Source organism: Leptinotarsa decemlineata, unplaced genomic scaffold, assembly GCF_025532065.1.
Source record: "Leptinotarsa decemlineata unplaced genomic scaffold, Ldec_3_MD MMD2_tig00000035_RagTag_RagTag, whole genome shotgun sequence".
NCBI lineage: Eukaryota > Metazoa > Arthropoda > Insecta > Coleoptera > Chrysomelidae > Leptinotarsa > Leptinotarsa decemlineata.
Genome location: NW_027412540.1, coordinates 18,604,641 through 18,630,259, shown reverse-complemented (window position 1 = coordinate 18,630,259; position 25,619 = coordinate 18,604,641). Strand labels below are relative to the sequence as shown.

The 25,619-nt window shown below is 33.8% G+C and overlaps 1 protein-coding gene across 2 annotated transcripts in view; it reads left to right on the top strand.

The window, feature by feature from the left end:
- LOC111512372 (Glycerol kinase 2) overlaps positions 1 to 25,619 on the top strand; it is a 32,965-nt gene that overhangs the window by 6,517 nt on the left and 829 nt on the right. For both annotated transcript variants that reach the window (XM_023168491.2, XM_023168483.2), the window contains exons 3-11: positions 5,138 to 5,230; positions 5,286 to 5,503; positions 5,558 to 5,773; positions 5,828 to 5,938; positions 5,993 to 6,071; positions 6,224 to 6,401; positions 23,336 to 23,516; positions 23,569 to 23,737; positions 25,474 to 25,560. In XM_023168491.2, the coding sequence (XP_023024259.2) occupies positions 5,138 to 5,230; positions 5,286 to 5,503; positions 5,558 to 5,773; positions 5,828 to 5,938; positions 5,993 to 6,071; positions 6,224 to 6,401; positions 23,336 to 23,516; positions 23,569 to 23,737; positions 25,474 to 25,560 (1,332 nt within the window). The remainder of the gene's footprint in view (positions 1 to 5,137; positions 5,231 to 5,285; positions 5,504 to 5,557; positions 5,774 to 5,827; positions 5,939 to 5,992; positions 6,072 to 6,223; positions 6,402 to 23,335; positions 23,517 to 23,568; positions 23,738 to 25,473; positions 25,561 to 25,619) is intronic.

Genomic DNA, 25,619 nt, shown 5'->3' with positions numbered 1-25,619 from the left:
ATTCAAGCCATACTAAGAATGTCGGCTAGAAGAGGACAACCTCAGGTCATATTTTGCGACAATGGAACAAATCTGAGAGGTGCTGCACACGAAATTCGCCAAGCCATGGAAGAAATAGATCGAACAGCGATTATTGATTCTTTGTCGTCAAGAGGTATTAGCTTTCAATTCATTCCACCGTCTGCTCCCCACATGGGAGGAATATGGGAGAGGTTAATAGGTTCAGTGAAAAGTGTCATCGGCAAAGTACTCTACGACTCATCCCTGAAAGAAGAAACTTTACAAACCTTTTTTGCGGAAGCGGAGAAAATCGTTAATTCCCGACCATTGACAAAAGTTTCAGTGGATTCAGCTGACGCAGAAGCACTCACTCCTAATCATTTTTTGATTGGCTCTTCCAACGGAGAAGGTGATTTGGTACCAATCAATCCAGATGCGAATACTCTGAGAAGAGAATGGAAAATTTCTCGAGTGCTAATTAATTCGTTTTGGACTCGCTGGACAAAAGAATATCTGCCAACCTTGTCGAAGCGAAGTAAATGGACTAATGACTGCAAACCAATAGCACTCAATGACATGGTCATCCTGGTCGACGATCAAGCACCACGCTATAAGTGGAAATTTGGTAGAATAACGGCTGTTCATCCAGGAGTAGATGGCAGAATTCGAGTCGTCGACGTAAAAACCTCAACTTCGGAATATAGGCGCCCAGTCACGAAAATTTGCAGATTGGAGCTAGAGGAAAAGTAATTCCTCCAGCGGGGGAGAATGTTATATTGATTTGTTCATCTTTTTATTAGTTTGGTTTTATTTATTGAAAATACGACCCTGTAGATAAAAAAACAAAATGTTTCAGATAGTTACTGATAATGTGTCAAAGGAAAAGTCATTAAAAGTGTATCCTGACTAAAAGTAGGATTTATTGGGCATTTCCGAGTTTGATAGTTATCAAGGAAACAACAGTATTCAATGTTTTTTTTTATTACATACTAATAAAGTTATATTCTGTATTGAATCTCTTATCATGAAATTAATGATGTACCTAATTCATAAGTAGTACTTGATGATATAGTCATCCTACAAGAGAGTTGAATAATGAATTGAAAATAATTTAATTTTTTTTTAAATATATTCTGCAAATGCCTGTGGTTCAGGAGTTAATCTTTGTGATTTTAAAATAAATAATGAATTGGGACTGATTTAATTTTTTTTAATATATTCTGTATATGCCTGTGGTTCAGGAGATATTCTGTTTGTGTTTTTTAAACTATAGTCTATTTCAAAAGAGTGTAGAGTAATAAATCATGAAGTGTCATAAAATTTGCCTGAATTTCGTTGTAGTCCATGGGCGTAGGCAAATCTTAGGATTATTAAACTTAATAATTAAAGTAAATTAAAAATTACAGACATAGATAATAATAAAAGGCCATTTTTGGGAAGTAATTTGGTCTAAAACTAAGTACCTACATGTATTTAGGTAAGTAAAATTTCTTAAAAAAAGATTAAGATTAATTTAAGTGGTTCTTGTAAACTTATTTAATATGCAATTTGGGTTCATATACTTGAGCATGATTTCTCAAAAAAGGGTTAACACTTAGTTCCGAGGTGCCATGTCATTATAATAATCCCTTTTTGACCCTGCCCACCAATCATGCAATACCTATTAAACCCAGGTAATTAAGAAAAAGGGTTTAAATATATTGTAATGGTGTCTTAAACATTCGAGTTATAATAGTAATTGTTACTACACCAATTAAACGTACAGTGATATTGTGATATAGAAATAGTGAAAAAGTTATAAAATGGGGACATTTACTCCAAAGAAAAGAAGTGTAAAAAATTCTCCGCTATCTGTTTGCGAAAAAGTTATAATTTTAAAAGTATATGATTGCATAAAACACGATCACCCTAGTTTGTCTGTGCAAGAAAGTGTTGAGCGATGTGCCCGAATGACTGGAATTGGACAGTTCACGATTTTTAAATTATTGCGAGAAAGAAAGATATCAGGCCAGGTAAGTCCATGCAAGAGAAAATCAGGAAGACCAATAAAAATCTTAGATGAAGACACCAAATGTGACATTCGAAGAAAAGTTCATTCGTTTTATTTTAAAAAGGAAATACCCACTCTTGAAAAAATATTTATCGAGATAAGCCAAGATAACGATATTCCTTTGATATCCAGAAAACTTTTATGGAAAACTTTAAAAAGTATGAATTTTGCCTGGGAAAAGCACAATCGAAAGGCACTATTACTGGAAAGTGATGAAATTGTTTGCTGGAGACGAAAATATTTGACAACTATAAAGCAGTACCGCAGAGAGCAAAAGAAAATTTTTTATCTTGATGAGACGTGGATAAACGAAGGTTATATAGTCAAAAAAATGTGGCAAGATAAAAATATAACAAGTTCTCGGCCAAGCTTTCATAGAAGGCCTTTCGACGGGTATTAAAGTGCCTTCGGGAAAAGGGAAGAGGCTTATAATTGCTCACATTGGAAGCGAAGACGGATTTTTAAAAGAAGGTTTGTTAAGCTTTGAGTCGTGCCGGACGGGAGATTATCATGAGGACATGAATTCGGATGTCTTCGAAGACTACTTCGGGAAATGTTAAAATTTCTTTCAGCTGATTCGGTCGTGGTTATGGATAATGCAAGCTACCATTCAAGGCGCTTAGAGAAGGTACCAACTTCAGCTTGGAGAAAGCAAGAAATTATTAACTGGCTGTCAAATAAAGGTATTCAGTTTGAGACGAATTCAGTAAAGAAGGAACTACTAGCCATAGTAAAACAACATAAATCTCGCTTCATGAAATATGCCGTAGAAGATGTAGCAGAAAAGTATAAAGTAACTGTGCTGCGCCTACCGCCATATCATTGCGAATTAAATCCTATAGAACTTATATGGGCACAAGTTAAAGGATATGTTGCAAGGCACAATACCACATTTAAAATGAAAGATGTCAAGGTATTGTTTGATCAAGCCATTATGGAAATCACATCAGAAAACTGGCAAAAAGCAATCCAGCATGTTTTAAAAGAGGAAGATAAAATGTGGGAACTGGACAACTTGGTCGATCAGGTGGTTGACCCTATAATTATAACACCAGGGGATGATGACAGTTCTTCGGATGTTCTCGAAAATTGTACCTAGTAATCTCTAGAACATTCAATTAGGGTATAAATAGAGTGTTGTTAAACGTTAAGGGAAGTTCACAGTTTTAGTATTGTTCAAGTGTCAAATTGTAATAACGTATCCAGTAAAGTTCTTGTCGTTTTTGTGAATAAATTGATTTAAAGTCCCCACAAGTGTTTCAATACGTAAAGTTCGTTCGTGTGTGTTTGTGAGTATTTCCCGATTTCGGTTCGTATATATTTTATTGTTACATTTTATATTTTTTTAATAACACTGTTCTGCTGTATTAAATTTTTATTTCCTTTAATATAATTTTTATGAATGCATATTCTTTTGGCAATTATCCCACTAGCGCGCCTCTGGCTCAGTATTTATCCGTCGATAACAATGGACAAATCCCTTAAAACAGGGTGATACCTACCTGCTCTTTATGAAACGACATAATTTTGCAATGCGGACTAGGGAAGTGACAGAATTTATTGACGGATCACCCTGTAGCGCTTTTGAATACTTAATGAGATTTTATTACTCTACACTCTTTTGAAATAGACTATAAATGCAGTATTTTAAAATTTTTATTCGAATAATTTTTTTTATTGAATATAAAAGTTATACAGTTATTTAAATTACAACCCTGTAATTATAGCAAATATTATTAGACAACCATGATTTTTATTAAAAGTTGAAGTTGAAAAGTGCTTGTTTCTCTTCCAACTATTTTTTCAATTACACTAACAATATTTAGTATTCATATTGGGTCGATTGATTTTAATACAATTGGACAATTACAAATATTGGAAAGCAAAACAATAAAGTGGAACCAGAAGTTATTCAGAAATTTACCTAAAAATCAGAACACTAGTTTTGGACAAAAATTCTTTGCAAAGGATGGTGTTAATCTAATAATTGACTTCTTAAAAATTTGAAAAATGTTGTCAGATACTATTTAGTATATTTACTTTGAATCCTATCATTAATTAATAATTTATTGAGGATCAAATGGGATTTTGCTGGAACAAACTATTGAGATAATTGGTCATGACAATCCTGAGCATGCTGCCTTTTTTATCATTAATTATCAGTTTCAAGTAACTGTTATTACTTCTTTCATTTCTAGAGTACATGACATATTCAAGGTAAACTACCTGTAATTAACAAACAATATAAACATGAATGTAAATAGCTCCACCATATTTTCAAGCAATCGTTGATGCATCAGTTTCCCGTATACTGGAGAACAAAAATATTGGAAAAATGTTATGATTATAGCTTTGACAGGATACATTCTTATTTTTCTTGTCGAGAAAAAATAATATAAGCAGTGAAATTTAATTTTCCTAAGATCATATAATTATGGAAAGCATTCTCCCGTTCATAGATCTCATTCCGCATTTTTCGATTTCTAAACTTTCAAAGGCGTTTAAAAACTTGTCATGTCTCAACAATTTGGAGCATTCCTAATAATGCTAACCTTTCGAATCAGTACATCCATTGGTGAAAATCATATAAAATTCACTTTTCAGTTTATCATGTTCAGACTGAAAACACGGCAGGGGACAAACACTCATAATATTGAATGAAATTTCAATTTGAACTCTTAACTTATATCTGTTTTAATCTCAAGCATTAAACTAGCATTTCAGCTTCGAGACAATGTTCACTTTTTTAATAGCATTTTTTATATTTTATTGCAAATTTGTACATTGTACAGTCAATGGAATTATGAATCTCTACTAGTCAAAACTTTCCTATATATAGACATTTTAATTACCATGAACTTTTGTATGCTAATTGTATGTATAATGAAGACAAACTTATGTGATTCAACTGTTATTCTTGAGGATATGCTAATTAACCTATTCAAAATAATAAAAAAATGGAAAAGATAAATAAATTATCAGTTGAAATGGCTGTCCACCAAAATATTTGCACCCACAAATACAATTCTAACAGCAGCCACGCTCCTTCACTATTTGATTGTCTTCTAATAGAATCTTTTATTTCAGCAAAAAATATCGTCACTTTAGGAATAACAAATCAAAGAGAAACTACTATTGTTTGGGATAAAACTACAGGGGAACCTCTTCATAATGCTATCGGTAATTTTCTTTTATTTTGTTGGGGCCTCCTTATCTCACATATCTTTTTTCGTAGTATGGAATGACATAAGGACCGACTCCACAGTAGATATCATTTTGGCAAAGGTACCAGAAAACAATACGAACTATTTTAAACATAACTGTGGTCTTCCAATTTCTCCCTATTTTAGTGCATTCAAACTTAAGTGGCTTATTCACTTCATACCTCAAGTGAAAAAGGCAATAAAAGCAAAGAACTGCCTTTTTGGGACAGTTGACACTTGGATTTTATGGGTACGAATTCAGTAGTGATTTCACTTTTTTTCTATTCTCAAATGTTTCATCTAGAATTTAACAGGTGGTATAAATGGGGGAAAACACTTAACAGACGTCACAAACGCATCTAGAACGTTTCTTATGAACATAGAACTCTTGAATTGGGATCCTTTGTTATTGCACACTTTCAAAATTCCCCTTGAGATCCTTCCAGAGATTAGAAGTAGCTCAGAGATTTACGGAAAGGTTTCTCAGGGAAAACCATTGGAGGGAGTTTATATATCAGGGGTGAGATTCAGAAGATAAACTTTGACCGCTAGTTACATTCAAAGTCATTTTTAGATATTGGGTAATCAGCAAGCTTCATTGGTGGGGCAAAGATGTTTGAGTGAAGGACAGGCAAAAAATACCTACAGAAGCGGATGTTTTCTCTTGTATAATACAGGAACATCAGTGAGAATTGACATTTACTCTCATTTTTCCAAAACAAATGTAATTCTGTTTTAGAGAGTTCAGTCTACTCATGGGTTAGTCACGACTCTGGCATATAAATTTGGAAGTGCTCCTCCTGTATATGCTCTAGAAGGTACTCACAGGTCACAATTTTTTTAGGAAATAAATAAACTAAAAAATTGTGTCTCTAAAAATTTTATTTCAATCTAAAATTCAGCTAGAAGGCGATTTAAAGAAATCCAACTAATCGACCTATACTTATCCTAACAGATAATTTTTCATTAGGTAGTGTGGCAGTGGCAGGTGCCGCCATGAAGTGGCTGAGGGACAACATGGGTTTCGTTAAAGATGTTCAAAAGGATACCGAATCGCTTGCCCAGGAAGTGTTCAATACAGGAGATGTTTACTTTGTACCTGCTTTCAAGGGCCTGTATGCTCCGTATTGGAGGAAGGATGCAAGAGGGTATGTTTGACAGCTTTTTTTTTCAACTAGAAATTGCTTTCTGAAATGTATAAAAATAGCTGCTTCTTTTCTTCACCAAATGCTTTACTATTTCAAGTGAACAAGACATGAATCTTTGACAAAATGCTAGATATTTATAATGTTATTTGATGGAATCCAGCATGGGTTGATTGATTTTAAGAAGTATTTCTCATAAGAGTGAAACTGAGCAAAAAGATGTACTTTGAAGTATAGTCTATACGAAGTCAATCCGAACATCTAAATGAATGTAAAAGACTAATGAATCGGGTCTGACAAATTAACTAGATAATACCATTTTAAAACTCCCACATAAAAATGATGATTAGACCTCGTATTATACCACGCCGCCCATGCCATACAAAAAACTGCCGACGTTCGGTAACTATTTAGTTTTTATTCTATTCGATTAGACTTCGTATATACTATATCTCTGAACCGTCTGAACTCCAGGTAAACACATGATGTTTATTTATGTGTACGGGTAATCCCCATGAAGAAAAAGAAATATACAAATAAATTATTACCTTAAAACTAACTTAACCTTAATGTATGTATAAATGTAGACATAATCAATGTAAACATATAAAATTGTAATGGTATAAACTTAAAATTAACATTAACATCCTAGCTAGTTATTGAATTCGTTTGAAACACTGTTTTTTAAAAGTAGGTTTACAGTGAAATTCCTGTAATGCAACAAATAAGACGGTTAACTTCTCGCATAATTCTTGACATGGGGGAGAAGTATCTGTAGTTCTTCATGTAATAGATCATTATTATTAATGTCACTCGATAAAATTTTGAATAAGGTAATGATATCGGTATTTTTCTACAAAAAGACAGGGTGTGAAAGGTGTTATTGACTATATCGTATTAAGGAAAACCTACATTAAACCTGAGGAATATTTAATCAACTTGTGTCTAATTTCTACATTATTAATATTTGATAAGAATTTATTCCAAAGTAATTACCGGAATCGATGGAAAATTCTAATTGTCCATGGTTAATCATTTTATTACAAAAGTATATGCCATATCTAGGATACTTTTATGTTTCTAGGGCATTGATAATGACTGTATTAGTGAAAATTCTGTCATATACATTTGTTGGTGAACATAAATTTTTCTAAATATCAAAGCCAAGGTAGGTCCCGAGTGAGTGGATCTCTTCGACACTCCACTGCAAACCTCTACACCAACCCAAAAGCTTAAAATTGTGATAGTCTTAACTATTTAATGTGAAGTAACAATTGGTAATTTGGTGAAAGAAGTCTTGATTATTATTTATTCAAAATGAATAAAAAGCATAAAATACTGGAGCACAAAACTCAAACAAAAAAATTCTGTAGACTCTCTGAAGTTATATACTGAGAAATTCACGTCAAGTTATACTTCTCGGCGTGTATAATCTTTGTGGAGTCAACTTACCAAAGAAACTGAACATTATCATTTGTGGAACTCGTAAAGCTCGGCCAGTTCAATTAAAAATCATCATTATTAGTGAGGCCCATCTGGCTTTAATCGTGACCAATAGAATTTATGAGAGAAATCAATTCTCTAAGTTTATGAGAGAAATCATTCAAGAATTGCGAAACCAACCACGGCGTATATTTGTCACACCCGCTTGACATTTTTACTTCTTGAAACTCCAGAATATCGGTCTAGGTAGCAAGCAACACATATGTGTGGCTTGGGAAGTAAATCTCCTGTGACACATTTGTGGGAGACGTCCTCTCATGGCTGTATTAACTACATCCATCAACCAGGTAAAACTTATGATGTACTGTTTGGAACCTTTGGTGCAGTAATGAATATTACTGGAGTTTTTTCCCAACACCAAATCGTTATTTTTACACCTCGACACGTGTTTCGATCACCAAGTGATCATCTTCAAGTGGAAGATAAAACTAGAAACTACTCAAAACTAAAGCTACTTATGCTATTCAGGTACATCATACAGGTAGGTAATCAGTAATACCACCCGTACAAGTGTACCACCCTAAATTAATTTTACAATTGGCCTTTCTATTATTTTACAATATGTCCTTATGTATGTTTAAATGTTACAGCTATTTATAGAACAATTTTCAGCTATATAAAATTAGTTTCACAATATTGCCTATCTAAATATATTTACAATGTGTCTTTTTGTAGTAATCAGTAAACCCAACAATATTATTTCAACAAGCTATATAGTATGCTATTTGGTATTGGTCCGTTATCGTTATTCATAATATTATTATGTTTACTTATTTCTACACTCTCATAGGCATCTAGTTGCCTGTTGTTGTTAACTTGTCTAACTAATCTTAAAGAACTAAAGTCTATGGAATGGTTTTGTTGCAAATTATGATGGGCGACTGCTGATTTTTCAGGTCTTCCATATTTTAAATATGCTATGTGTTCCTTATATCTCACTTTAATAGATCTTTTTGTCTGTCCATAATATTTTGCATCGCAGTCCTTACATTCAATGTAACAATGATGTAAGGACAATGTACAATGAATGTAAGGACTGCGATGCAAAATATTATGGACAGACAAAAAGATCTATTGAAGTGAGATATAAGGAACACATAGCACATTTAAAATATGGAAGACCTGAAAAATCAGCAGTCGCCCATCATATTTTGCAAACCATTCCATAGACTTTAGTTCTTCAAGATTAGTTAGACAAGTTAACAACAACAGGCAACTAGATGCCTATGAGAGTGTAGAAATAAGTAAACATAATAATATTATGAATAAAGATAACGGACCAATACCAAATAGCATACTATATAGCTTGTTGAAATAATATTGTTGGGTTTACTGATTACTACAAAAAGACACATTGTAAATATATTTAGATAGGCAATATTGTGAAACTAATTTTATATAGCTGAAAATTGTTCTATAAATAGCTGTAACATTTAAACATACATAAGGACATATTGTAAAATAATAGAAAGGCCAATTGTAAAATTAATTTAGGGTGGTACACTTGTACGGGTGGTATTACTGATTACCTACCTGTGTGATGTACCTGAATAGCATAAGTAGCTTTAGTTTTGAGTAGTTTCTAGTTTTATCTTCCACTTGAAGATGATCACTTGGTGATCGAAACACGTGTCGAGGTGTAAAAATAACGATTTGGTGTTGGGAAAAAACTCCAGTAATATTCAGGTAAAACTTTTCCAATCCAGTCAGGTAACTTGTGGACCACTTTCTGGAACACCAGTTGAGTGGTTGATATCAAGGTCAGATATTCGAAATGCAATATTCCCTTCTTAATGGTCGCAGCAATCGTCATATATGAGGGCATCTAAATGTCGGCCATACCTGACGATGCATCAGAGCAAGTTGTGGTTGTGAAGTTGATGTCCATCTACTCTGTAGACTCATGGTAGGATTCTTTGGTTACTTCAGGGTCCATCAAGGGTTCCAGGAGTAACTAGGAAAAGGAGGTTCATCACGGCAGAGTCCCGCATTATCGTGACAAGGCTTTCTATGAAGGTATCTCGAAGGTTCTCTTAGTGACACCGATGGGCTTGGAGTCATGCATTCTATCAGCACGGATACATGCACTTTAGATGAAACCATTATTGTGATGACATTCAGGTAGGGAATTATGGGGAATAATAATATCCTGCCATTCTCATGTCCAGCTTTTGGGTATGGTGAAGCAGACACCATATGCCGAAATTTGCTCACCATTCACAACCCAAGCTAAGAGACATGCAAAAAGCTGTGAGCAGTAGTTTAGGCAGTGAGATGATGAACAAAGATGGCCATCTCAACAAAAGAAAACTAAGTCGTCATATGTGAAATATCAGGTCTTCATATGCTTATACAATTGCTTATACAAAAAAGGATGGGGTGGGTTTCGACATTACAGATAATAGATCTGTTACGAATATCAAACACCATACTGGAGCCTCACAAACTAGAACAATGAGTGACAATTTTAGTCCAGTCAATATTAATGAGACACACGTACCAACATCAAGAATGTCAATAAAGGATAAACTGTTATTTGTATCCGGAATACATGGAAAAGGAATGATAAAATATCTTACAGAAAAGGTACAATATTCCGCTCAGTCAATACGAAAACCCGGCGCAAACAATGAAGAACTAATTCGTACGGCTATCTACAACTCGAAAGATTTCACCAGAAATGATTTAGTTGTGCTATGGTTGAACAGAACTAATGTTAACGCATTCAGGAAACTCGTCATACACAACTAGTAATTATATCCGAACCCTACATATACGACGTTGATGTGAATCAAATGATTTATGAGAACAACCTCAAAACTTCCAAGAAACTGCACCTACTACAATTGGATAATTGTATTTTTCTAGAATGCAATATCTTCATAAGGCTGACCAATTACTCACGTAATGGATTTATTTCGAAGCTAGATGCGACTAGATATCTGGTCACAGAGCTAGTGAGAAAAATTGATGACTTAAAATTGAGAAATTTGCTAACCACAAACAAGATATCTTTAGTGACAACCGCAAAACAAAAATTCCCGCACATTTTTTAGGGGAAGATCCACCAAGGAAACCTGCCAACTTTCATTGATATCTGTCAACCTTCAATCATTACGTAATAAAATCGACGAATTACACATATTTTTATCTCAGCATGATTTCCCGCACCTAGTCTTACTAACCGAGCACTGGCTGAAGGAAGGCGAGCCAGCCTACTTACCTGATTACACACCTATTGCCAGATACACCAGATTGAGATCATCACACGGAGGAACTATTATTTTTATTAAAAACTCAATAGCAGATACTTTCAGCTTTAGAACAGTCGACAAATTTGATGACGTCCTTGAGGAAAAACAATTTGAATGTTCAACTATTTATAGCAAAAATATTGACATGTATATATTTAGTATTTATAGAGCTCCAGCAACAGATATCAGCAATTTTCTCAACAAATTGGAAGTGATCTTAGCACAATTACATATTCAGTCTAAAGTTGTAATAACCGGGGATTTTAATATCAATTTTTCTGATATTGAATCTGTCCATACTCAAGAACTTATCAATTCATTGTCTTCGTTCAATATTCAAATGCATATTAAGGATCCGACTCGCATTTCACAGTATTCTGCGACTACATTGACTACTTATGTAGTAATCTTGAGCAGATTTCTTATGAGGTATTACCTTCAGGGTTATCTGATCACGAAGCAATAAGTGGTACTCTATATCTTAATTCTGTAGCTCCAAAACCTAAATCCAAATTCGGTCGAGTTTTCAGCTCAAATAATTACGCATTATTCCATAACCTTTGTCATCTGTCTAACTGGTATGAGGTGTTTAATTCGCCTGGTCCGTTCCTAGCATTTTACAATCTTCTCCTTATTAACTTTAATAAGGCTTTTCCAATCCGAAAACTGAAAAATAGGGAAAAAAAACAATGGCTCACCAAAGGCATAAAAACATCTGACAGAAATATGAGATCTCTACACTCAATAAGAAAATTTACAAGTGAACCATTTTTTTATACCTACTACAATAAATATCGAAGCATTTATCGCAAAGTCATTAAGGTCGCGAAGGAAATCCACTACAAAACCAGAATAGATGGGGCTGACAATAAATCCAAGGTAAGTTGGAATATTATGAATGACCTTCGGGGAAAAAAAAAGGAAGCTTCAGAAATTTCAGTGAGTCCTGATACCTATAATGACTATAGTTGTCTTAGATGGTACAGAAGTCACTTGAAACCCCCCTCCGACTATTTAGCACATATGTCAGATGTTTACGTTGAAAACAATTTTTATTTTGAACCGACTGATGCGATAGAGTTGAGAGCCACTATACAATCAATTAAAAATAAACGAGCGGCGGGAATTGACGATCTCTTTGCCACTCTATTTGACAATATTCCAGATGATGCTCTTAATATCTTAGCTGAACTTATAAACCGATCCTTCAATCTGGGCCTCTTCCAAGAGTTTTTAAAAATTTCCATTGTGGTCCCAATTCATAAAGGTGGGAACAGTAGCGACCCATCGAACTTTAGGCCTATAACTCTAATTCCCACCCTGTCCAAAATAATCGAGAAATTGGTGCAGGAAAGGTTGCTAAGGTTTTTATGCCGAAACAACATACTAAGCGAGAATCAATTCGGATTTCAAAAACGCAAGAATACGAATGATGCCATATTGGCGCTAATGACCAAAGTCTACAAACGAATTAATGAAGGGCAATCAACCGCGGCAGTATTTTGCGACCTAACCAAGGCCTTTGATTGCGTAAATCACCAAATTCTGTTAGACAAACTTGATTATTATGGTTTCAGAGGAATTAGCCTGCAGTGGTTTAGATCTTACCTAGAGAATCGTAGCCAGTTGGTAAAAACTGACCACTATTCACGTATTGGAGCTACTAGATGTGGTGTGCCTCAGGGTTCGGTACTGGGACCTATTTTATTTTTGTTATATGTCAACGATATCTCCCATTTGAATATATCTGGGAGGTTCACGTTATTTGCAGATGATACCACTATACTTTGGCACAGTAGTGATGAAACATCTTTACACAATGTCATACAACGTGATCTCGAAACAATAAGAACGTGGTTTGACAATAATCTCCTGTTACTCAACATCTCCAAAACTAACTTGTTAACCTTCAAATGTGAATTGGACACAATAATTCTTGATTCAACTAATATTGACAATTCCCCCTGCACAAAATTCTTGGGTCTTCATATTGACAGTAACCTGAGATTCGATGAACATGTTAAAAAACTGTCTAAAAAACTATCCTCTGGGTGCTATGCCATTAGAGTCATCAATAATGAGGTAGGATTTGCAGCAGCAAAATCTGCCTACCATGCATTAATTGAATCGCAATTGCTTTTTGGGGTGCATGCAATAAAAATTTATTACAGATGATCCAAGTTGTACAAAAAAGAGCCATTAGAGCCCTCTTCAAGATTAAGAGTCGCAAATCGTGCAAAGAATACTTTAAAAATCACCAAATCCTCACAGTGATCTCTATTTTTATATTGGAAACATCTTGTTTGATTCATAAGCACCGTGATCTATGTAAAAGAGCGTCATCGTCTTACAATACTCGATCTTCCCAAAACTCGACTCTTATGTTGCCTATACCCAAAAGTCGCCTCGTAAAGGACTCTATTATATATAACGGCTTGAAAATATACAACTACCTTCCAGCAAGAATTAGGGAAATCAAGAATTATAATAGATTTAGAGGTAGTGTGAAGGTTTTACTCTTTGATCATCCCTTCTATAGCTTGGATGAATTTTTTATAGCTAAATTATCTGAATGAACTCATTATCCATATCTGTCATTGCTGAGGCTCAATTATGTGAATATGTATGTATGGATGGGTGTATATATATATGTACCATCATTTACTCCAATTTGATCAGATCCTGTGTTTATTTGTGTTTATACATCTGTAAGTGTTATTTTAACTATATTTTAACATACATCCATGTACGACAACTGACTTTGTCAACAAGAATTGTATTCTTTCGACAATAAAGCATTCTGATTCTGATATGATAGAAATATAATTTTGTATATGGTAAAGCTTTACATGAATTCACTCTGAAATCTCTTTGATGTATATGCAAGACTCTTTCAAATTGATTAAAGTTAAACTTCTAAACCGGTTATTTTCTTAATAAAACTCGTACTACATGTTTGTGAAAAATCACCGATTTTTACCAATAGCAAGAATAAAAATCAAATAATTTTTCAATAGTATGAAAAAGATTTCGGACTCTTTCAAAATGACTTCATACGTAGGGACTTTTGAGAGTGCTGAATCCGAATTTGAAAATAATTTTCATTTATATTGACTCCTAATATACTTTTCCTGAATAATAAACCCTATTGCATCCCATAAAACCGCAAATGTTTGGTTGATTTGAAGGAATTTGACGTATATATCATTCTTAACAATAGGGATATGAAGGTGGATTCATAAAAAGCGGGGCACACTGTATATAAAATACTTCCTTCACAGATTTATCTATTATAAAGATTCTCAGGGACATCACGTGGGTAAAAACGTATAGTCCATTTTTATTCGGTATTCTCAAAAACACAAAGTAAATATAATTTCTGGCATGAAATATAATATTCTTGGATTAGATTACCTTGTCTGGAGATAATCCGTTATATCAATTTATTGACACAATTTAAGTGATAAGAAGTTTATATGTACTACAGTTCAAAGTGCTAAGTTGAGAGTGATCGAACCACCATGGAGGAAAGGTGGTGTAAGATGATGATCACAAATTATTTCTCATTCAGGTTACGAGAAAGGATACATGTCCATATTATTCTGATACTGAAATCCAATACTGTCCAAAAATTTTTGGAACATATTGTATTACTTCAAATATGATTAGAACATGTCATGAACTATTTCAACAGAATTTGACAATTTTGAACACATGTCCATATTATTCTGATAGTCAATGAAAATTTTGAAACATATTGTATTATTTCGAAGATTTGTTTACATAGCAGATTAGTTACATATATCATGAAATATTTTAACAGAATTTGACAATTTTGAAAACTTTCATTATTGGAAGAATTCTAGAATTTTCGTCTGCTATTTAGAGAACAATTTCCTATATTTTATTGTTATTCAGAAGAATGCATTCGAGTATTTAAAAAATGAATAATATATTTCCAGAAAATCATTAAATTCAAATACCTAAAATCCTTGAAAAGTCTAATTACTTTTTTTCAAATAGAAAAATGTTTACAGGTCGTTAAGAGTTGTAATAAATGCAGAGTCAAATTTTTCTTATTCTTTGTATCAAATGATGTCTTCATTATTGAGGTTTTATCATCCTGTATTCTGGACTGTCGATATCAATATAGAATTCGATAAAATATAAAGAGTGAGGAAAAGCATGGCGGCTAATAGAAGTCTGGCGATCTTGTGATAAAACAAAAAATGCCACATCCTGTGTAACTTTCAACGGGGAATTCAAAAGTCCAACTGGATTGGAATTGTAAATAATCTGACCCGTTACTTGATGAAATCTATTAATACTCTCAGTTGGACTGGCACATCAGATTATTCTATAATGTCTTTTATGTAGGTAGGTAATCACAAACCTAATTAGATGAACGATTATGATTCTTGCAAAACTTTTTTAAAATGGAAATTTTATTTTTGATACTGGAATCAAGAAAGAGGAAAATTTAACGTTCAAATAAGTGTTTAGGTCTAGTGTTGATGAAATCTGTATATACATCTTCGCAAAGTGAATGGCGAGGAGAACTCGCTATGAAAAAACACTCCGGCGAAGAAGACTCACTCTGAATCCACGTTGCTGTTTCTCAGTTACTCTAAAAGTAAGATCAAGGGTCAAGTTAAACTGGGGTTATAAAAAACACAGTGGAATCTGAAATGACCTTGAAAATGAGATTCGAAGTCAAATACCATTAGATTCCTTGTTGAAAGTTACCGAGTGTTGGAGAAAACAAAATCTGGAATTCATAATTCATAAATATACACTGTCAATAAATTGATGGATGTAGCTGTACCTACGTGGTAGAAAATCATAATGAAGAAAAGAAAAGTGAAACTTTCTATGTTTTTTTACCACTTTTATTTGTAACTAACGTCCTTATAGGACGAAACTGCAGTAACGTTAGTTATAAATAAAAGTGGTAAAAAACATAGAAAGTTTCAATTCTCTTTTCTTCATTATAAGTATATTCTGGATTTTGGTGATCATAATTAATTGATAATTATCAATCATATATTATAATAATATCCATTATATATTCGGAAAGCTTATTGGACTGTGACTTTCTTATCTCACGAATTATATGCCTGATATTCACATGAATAAGGTTATCAGATGTCATTAATGAAGTGCTTGTTGGTTCTTAATGCTGGATTGTTTATTAACCTTCAAGTAATTTATCATTCAGTTGGGTATTAGAAGGAATATTGGTGTATCCCTAAAATTATTAATTTCGTGATTGTTAATATTCCCCCAACAGGGAAGCTCTCAAATATGAAATGAATTGTGATTTTTAAATTTCAAATGCAAAAAAAAACAACACCAATGTTATTTTATTTCAAACCGACGGAAAATTAATGTCTTACACTCGTAGAACAAAATACAAAACCATGCCCAGAGGGAAGTTCTCTCCCCAAAGTGTGTATACCAGTACTGAACAATTTTTTTGAGTTACTTTGCCCCCAATTGCAGTCACGACCTTGGTAAAACATATTCACTTTAATAAACCTATAGATACATGAAATATCATCATTAAAAATGAAAAAGCTAAGAACAAATGCAACTATCAAAAGTCTAACTTGTGCGATATAATGATTAACGAGTTCTTACTGATTAACATGCAATTTATAACACGGCCCGGGATATGGAACTCGTTTTTTCGTTGGTTTATCAGACTCAACTCACACATAAAATGAATAGAAACGCCATTGCCGTTTTGTCTCGCCTCATCAACGAAGCCTGGCTAAACCATTGCTGTCCTTGACGGACAAGCCTGCGTAAGGCGATGACATCTTCCCTTACGAAGACGCCATCTGTCTTCTGTTATATTGCATGTGCAATTCTACCCATCTAGAGAATACATAGAAATTCTTTTATTGTAGCAAATTTTATAATGACATTAACTTTATAGGTGCAAACTTTTTTCACAAGATGTTTATGTTATGGCTTTCTCCCCTTATTATGTTTCATAGTGAACTTCATTAGTTTGGAATTCCATTGTCTAATATGACTACAGAGTAAAGAGAAAAAAAAGAATAAAAATAAGCAAAAAATCAAAATTCATTTAAATTAGGATTTATTAAAAAAATTCGAAAAGATTTTAAGTCAAGTTACTTCACGACGTTTCGATTGTTGGTATCCACAATCGTCTTCGGGTGATGACTGTTTTCATTTCACGTTTTATTGCTTAATATAATTGATATTTTAGCTATTCACTCTAATTTTATTTGTTCTTTCATAGATTTCGAATCATAGTAGAGTCGTATTATTCAATGAAAGTCCAAACTAATGAAATTCAGCATTTATTTAGCCAACATTTCTGTTGCAAGTTTAGATATGAAACAACTGGTTGGAATGTATGAAATATTCATGTAACTTGATTGGTGTATGAATGAAATAGTTCATTTAATTTCTATTATCTATGAGACTATTTCGGATATTTGATTGAAATGTTATACATTTGAGATATGCAATAAAGCACAAGGCCTGCTTTATGTTCATTATCTGATTTCGGAAAGATCGTCGGTGTGTTGGATATGTACACTGTACACCATATTAATTAAACTCCATTTCACTTTTATCAACATTTACATGATAAAAGCCTCAAATGACTGATTTCTTTATTGACGCTATTCAAATTTCAAATTACCTACCATAAATTAATAACTGAGGTAATACTTCAAGTTTTGTGATGAAACCTTTTCTCTATATATCCTTTTCAAAATTTTATTAATGTATGAAACATTCAGAAAGTGTTTCTGACAACTCTGAGCTAGCGGTCAACTTCATTTTCATTCTCAAATGCCTTTTTTTATCTTATTTTTGTACCTTTTCTATATACGATAGAAGTAGCCGATTTTTGAGGTGAAAATCTGTTTTAAAGGCGTGTTCAGGTGTGTTCAATTGAACATCACATCCAAATGTGTTCAGTTGAAGAAACTATTGTATGATGAAATATGCGATTTTGTAAAGTCTTTAGAGAAAAATCATTGTTGAGTTTGGGAAAGTTTTTGGCTTTCTATTACTCCATATTGATACAAAAAATGGGTGAATCTTCCAAAGAACTTTCAGACACAAACTGGAAAAAAAAAGCCCTCTTGAAACAGCTACTTTCATCCAAACATTGAATTACACAAAAGAAACATTCTTTCGAAACAAATACTTTTATGTGAACACTGAATTATATCTCTCAGTTTGCATTCCAAACATTCGTTATGGAATTGAATCAGACATCATTCACAGGATGCCTACACAATATACTAAATGAAAGGTAAAAGTTTCACTTACATGGAATACTGTCATCCTCACTGGTAGACATTGATGTTTCGCCGTAAGACACTTGCCTTAAGCGGCGTTCCCACGAGGCGTTAATCACGACAGTTAACCACGCTAGTCAACTTTCGTTCGTGACACTCACGAAAGTGTGAATTTATAAAACGTTCACACGGTTGGGGGGTTCGTGCCGTTCACGTTCTGATTATTGTTTTTTATATGTTGATGTTGGAGCGAAAGGAAGAGGATCAGATGGAGGAATTTTTCAAAATAGCTCTTTGTACAACGCTTTAGAAACAAACTCACTAGCCATACCAAACAATTTCGTTATTTTGGCTGATGATGCATTTCCGTTAAAAAAGTATATAATGAAACCCTACAGTCGACGCAATTAAACCCCTGCAGGAAGGATTTACAATTATCGATTGTCAAGAGCAAGACGTGTAGTGGAAAATGCCTTTGGAATACTCGTGAGTAAATTTAGATTGTTTGAAAAACCAATTTCATTAAAATTAGAAACGTTAGACAAAGATTGTGTGGGTCGCTGTTGAACAAACGGACGAATGAAACTGTTCATCAGATCAAACCAAAATACTTTTGGCTTGTATATGTCATCTGTACCTTTTCCAGACCTTGCACTGTCTGATATTTTTTTTAACTCCTGACAGAAAGAGCTTCTTAAATTTTTGAATTTTGCTACAACTTCTTTTGGTCCAAATCCAGGAATATTTAATTCATGACTTATTCTCTTAGCTGCGGCGGCTCGTAAATCTCTATCACGGTATTCCTCCAAACTTGGATCATATAACACCTTTTCCATCGTATAACTCCAAAAAACGCGTAGTTTCACTGTCGTTAAACTTAATAATGCCACGTTGCTGTGACGACATCTTGGCTTCACGAACGGTATATCACGACTGAAAATCAAACAGGTTTGATCTATCCACGCTTGAGTCGTGCGCCGTTCCTCACGAAAGCAAGTTTAACGACTATGCGTTCACACAGAAGTGTATTTCACGAAAGCGTGGTTCACTGTCGTGATTAACGCCTCGTGGGAACGCCGCTTTAGGGCTCTTCAGTACCAATCTGGAAAACATTATATGAAAAAACACACAATTCATTAATAAAATTACGACTTTATGTCACGGAATGAGTTTGATCTACTCATGTCATCGGTGACATCATAATGACATTAATTCGCTTATTTGATTAAACCCCAGCCAAAGGAATCTTGTTTAAATTGAAAGGGTTATGTTTTCAGGAGTGATTAATTTTTGAGAAAGAAAGTTTTTGGCTTTCTACTACTTACTCTATCTTGATACAAAAATATGGGAATCTTTCAAAGAAAGGAAGGAAGCAATCAATTTCAAAAGAAGTAACTCTATACATAAATGTGTAGATCATGCAAAGAAGTAACTTTCAGACACAAACTTGAAGAAAAAGCCCTCCTACTATTTTCATATAAACATTGGACATTCCCACATGTTTGTATCAAGTTGGAGTAGTAGAAAGCCAAAAACTTTCTTTCCCAAAAATTAATCACTCCTAAAAATATAACCCTTTCAATTTAAACAAGATTCCTTTGGCTGGGATTTAATCAAATAAGCGAATTAATGTCATTATGATGTTTCAATTCAAACAATGTAAAGTGTTTCTTGACAACCTTTCTTCCTTTTCTCGGCATCGACAACTGTGGTCATAAGCTACGTGTTCTAGGTAGACTACGTTGATATCTCCTAGATTCACTAGGCAGTATTGTGGCTTTTCACAGTCCTGTCGGTCATATTACCTAGCAGCCACCTTCTACTAGATAAATTCTCACAAGAAAAATATCTGGTTGTTGGCGCTACTACTGCGCCAATTCACTGCTCTTGGTCTTCCGAAATTGGAGGACCCCGTATGATCTCAGTCTTTTCTTCGAAGAGCATAATTCACATTTCCTCTCCACGAGTTTGAGTGAAATGATTTCAAAGTATTTACCATCTTCCCAGCTGTAAGAAAAGTGTACCAGTTTCGCTTTGACCTCTGATAGAACCAAATGATGTATGATGGCTGCTCTAGATTTTCTCAAACCTTTGCAGATTAATGAAAAAATCTTTTTTTGGATATCTGTATTGTTTAATTTTAGTAATACTATAGATTTTAAATAGTTCGTTGTTATAACACTGCAGCTCTTGTATGTGTTGTCTTTTTCGTAATGCCTCATTTACCTCATTTATCTTTGAGTCGTAAGGGAGAGTTCATCGCATATTACTACTCGGACTTGTGTTTTAAGGACGGTTGGGTCCAGCATGGCATTCGTGGTTTAGCCTAGCATCACTGATGATACCTATGTTGGGTCGAAACAGCGCTGTCTGGTATTAGTTCATGAATACATTGTTTTTGGACTCTAAAATCAACAATATATGCAATTGCCTTCAGGTGATGAATCAATTTTGATTGATTGATTCATTGATTGATATCTGATGTAATGGTTTTTATCCTTTGGAGAATGACCGTTTTTTAAATGAATATAATGTACAGCGATTTCAATCCAACGTCTTCAGTGCTTGAGAATAAAAATAATTTTGTTCTCTTAGATTATAAATGAAAATTTCTATATCATTTTAATACAAATACCAAATTTCATTATTTCATAAAATTAATTATTATTATAGAAATAAACTTGCTAATAAGATATCAACAACACTCATGAAAGTATAAAACAACAACAAAAATTAATTGGCGTTCCGCCGCGACTTTATTGATTCCAGTGGCGCATTCGCTTTCTCAGCTGCAAAAAAACCCGGAAAAACCTGCAGCACCATATCATCTAAAGATCTTGATCTGCCAATGTCCTCTGTCCCATAAAACAAAATGTAGGGTGACTCCAGAGGCTCCAATATTTTCAATACATCGCCAGAACTCTTAGTGACATGACCAGTCCGTTTCGCCTTTGACCAAGGCGTAATAATGACCAGATTCAACGCCAGAACCACAGTGAACAATGACTGCATGAAAATTATAATAGTGGTCTGCTAGATTGAAGTGTTCATCTATTTCGAACCTTCGGAAGAGTTTGGTGCTTCCGTCAGAAGTTGAGTCATGTTTGAAGTTCATCAATGTTATGATTAGATTGACTAGTGCCTCGGCCATACTTGTTTTCTCATAACAGTCAATTAGTTTGGCGCATGTTTGGCAATACAGTCGATCATCACAAGTTTGATTTTCAGATAATTTAACAGTAAGCTTTACCAAATGTAAAATGAGAAAATCATGAACATTTCATGATTTGAAAAGATTTTCATAAACATTTGGATATTCTATTTTTGAGCTGAATCACAATCAATAGAATACAATAGAAAATTAACAATTTATAAATTCCTAAACTGTAAAAAAATGAATCTCTCTTTGTGATTGATACTTGTGGGTGAAAAATGCATCGAGAATAGTTTTTCAGTATGATAGAATCGTTTTAATTACAGTCAACATTTTTCGAAGGTACACTGGTGATGTACTGGACCAGGTCAAGAAGTTATGAAGAATTCGAATACAGATCTACGAGATCTGTTAAAAAAGTGAATTTTTCATGTTTCTCAAAAAATATTTATTCACCAGCGTTTTTTCTAATCCCCGAAGAATTTCTGATATGCACTTTTTGGTGTCCTTTAGCTCTCTCAGCCGTTCGGCTTTTATCTCCTCAATCGTTGCAAAACATCGTCCTTTCATGGGTATCTTCAATCTTGGGAACAGAAAAAAGTCACAGGGGGGCAAATTTGGTGAATACGGTGTCTGAGACATAATCGCAGTGCTGTTTTTGGCCAAAAATTACCAACAAGCAATGACGAGTGAGCAGGTGCATTATCGTGATGCAAGTGCCAATTGTTTTAGCACAATTTTGAACGTTTTCTTCGTGTTAGTTCCTGCAAACGTCGTTTAACTTTAGGATAATACTCCTTATTGACAGTACGACCATGTGGCCAGAACTCCTGAGCAGTATGCCACAATAATCGAAGAAAAATGTGAGCAAAACCTTGACATTTGATCGAACTGGGCGTGATTTTTTTTATCTTGGCTCTCTGGGGATCTTCCATTGGGACGATTGGCCTTTGGTTTTGATGTCATAAACATATACCCATGAATTGTGTTTTTGGTCAAAATTCAGCAACTTTGGAATGAACTTCGCTGCCACACGCTTCATGCCTGATATTACAAAAAAATTGCATAGCATGAGCCAATTGATATGCCGACATCCTCAGCAACTTCTCTAATAGTGATTCGACTATTCTCCATAACAATTTTCTTCACTTTCTCAACATTTTCATCGGTTGTTGATGTGCTGGAGCGTCCAGGACGAGCGTCGTCATTAACATCTTCTCGACGTTCTGTGAAAAGCTTGAACTACTTGTAAAAAAAATTCTGACTCAGAGTGCAATCAACCGTATGCCACTGTCAATTTTTTTGATAGCTGAAACTCGCCGAACACGCAAAACATGCAATTTTTATGCCTCTCACCGACAAACTAAACATATTAAACAGCTTAAACTGTGAACATATGTTCAACATGTGTGTACCAACATAAAAAAACCGCTAATCGAATGTACGTAGCACGCAAAATTTGAACATTCACCTTATTTTTTGAACAGATCTCTTTAATTTGAACCACTTTGAGAGATTTTTGTTCATTTTAAGTAGGAGTAATTAGTCAAATTCCTCCAGCATTCCTTTAAGTTGATGGAATCAATAAAGGGAAAGTTTTTAAGTAGGAAATCCGAAATGGGTTATTGTAAATTTTATTTTCATGAATTTCAATTAATAACACATTAAATTCTGTAGTTCTTCTTCTAATTTTTGTGGATACTGAAAATAAATGTTAACAGATAACCTTTATAATTGTAGGATTATTTGCGGATTGACAGCTTTTTCAACTAAACAACACATTATAAGAGCCGCCCTGGAAGCAGTATGCTTCCAAACAAGAGATATCCTAGAAGCTATGAATAAAGATTGCGGCATACCTTTATCAAAACTGCATGTTGACGGAAAAATGACTACTAATAACCTTCTCATGCAACTGCAGGTTTCTATTTTAAATGTGAATCTGTTCAAGGAAATAATTAGTTTTATTTCAGGCTGACATAAGTGGAATACCCGTAATAAGAGCACATTCTGAAGATATTACAGCTTTAGGCACGGCAATGGCTGCAGGAGCTGCTGCTGGAATTGAAATTTGGGATATAAACTCTGAGGAAAGGGAGTTGGTGCCTAGCGACACATTTTTGCCAACGTCAACCGAAAGTGGTGAGCTTTATTGAATAGTTTTTTCAGATTCCAGAGTGCATCACACCGCTCAAGCAGGGTATTTATTGATTTACAGAAATTTATCATGTAAACTAAATTACAGACACTTTCTCAAAGAGGTTACTCTCTGATTTTTTTACAGTATCCATAATTAGTTATGAAATTAGAGATCCAATTTGAAATTACTTTAGTCAAAAATAGGAAGGCATTTGTCGATTGTTTTAACTAACGAATCGGCTATCATGAAAAATGAGAAATAAAACTTCCTATGTTTTTATACCAGTTGTATTTGTAACTAACATTACTGCAGTTTCGTCCTATAAGAACATTTTCAAATGAATACAAGAAAATGAAAATAATTGATGTTAGCCCTTATATAACTAAACACTGTAGGAATCAATAACAAGAGGTACTTAACTCAGTTCAGTACCTGAATTTTGTTTACCTGTGACATTGTGGTTACACTAATTTGAAAACCGCTGAGTAAACTAGATCGATTTGATCATTTAACAATGCTTATGAATTTCCAAGGATTCCAACCCTTACTTGCACACTATGCAAGCAAAATCTCCGTATCATTTAGATTCGAAAACTTGTGATTGCATTTCAAGGAATGGTTTGAAAACGTCTAATAATTTTTACCTAGTCTGAAGGACCTTTCATGTTCAACATACCGTTTTGAGAAATTTCGACCACGTTGTCCCACGTGAACACTATTCCATTCCGGAACTTAAGATTATATACTCCAGATTTCTTCATCTTGTCTTCATTAATTAACTGGCATGTGGCCTGAATGCCACTTCCATATTTCATATTCCATATATTCCAATTTGGAAGTGACATTCAGACTACATTCCAGGTTATCTAATTTCGTTATTAATGTCAAAGATAAAGTGGACAAGATAGAGAAATCTGGAGTTTATAAGCTATACAAGCTATAAGTGTACGGATTGTTATATTGTTCATGTGTGACAATGTGGTCGAAATTTCTCAAAACGGAATGCTGAACATGAAAGGTCCTTCAAACTATTCCTTGGAATGCAACCACAAGTTCCCGAATCTAAACTTAGAAAAGGCTACAGCCATCAATTTTTTGAATCAGCTATCTCTCCATGACCAACCTAAGAAGTCTTTTTGAAACTTGTGCATATTGAAATACTAAGGGCTTATTTTTTAATGTGCGACCACAACCATTATTTGGTTGATATTCACTGAGCACAAAGTTTGTCATCAGAGCAATTCAAATTGACATTCTCATAGAGTATGCCAATTAGGTGTCCAATCAAGGCTTTAAAAAAATTTCTAAATTGAGTGGGAATTGAAATTATGTCTTACGATGCACATTTGGTAACTGAATAAATATGTGGAAATTGTTCTCGTTTTTTTCAAATAACAACTGAGAGTATCTAGTTGTAATTAATAGCTACACGGATAATCTCCTGTCTAATATGACATGACATAAAAATTTGTGATGGAGTCATATGGAAGTTTATCAACAATTTCAGTGTTTAATACCATAACAATTTCGCAGCAATAAAAATTTGAAACAAGAAAAATATTTGCATAATATGTTGATTTACATAAATATTTGAGGTTATAAAATTTATATCTCTATATAATTTATTGCTTTATATTCACTTACTAACATGAATAAAGTACTGTTGAATATTTATTTGAAAGAAATACACTTGAATTTGTAGAAATATTGAATCTTTCAAATCGAATATTTTTTTCAGAGAGGGATGCCAGATATACTAAATGGAAAATGGCAGTCCAGAGATCTCTTGGATGGGCTGTAGCCAAAAAAACATCTGTCATGACAGGTTTGTTAAAATGTTTTCATTAAAAAATATATCATATATAAATATAATGATGCAATGCA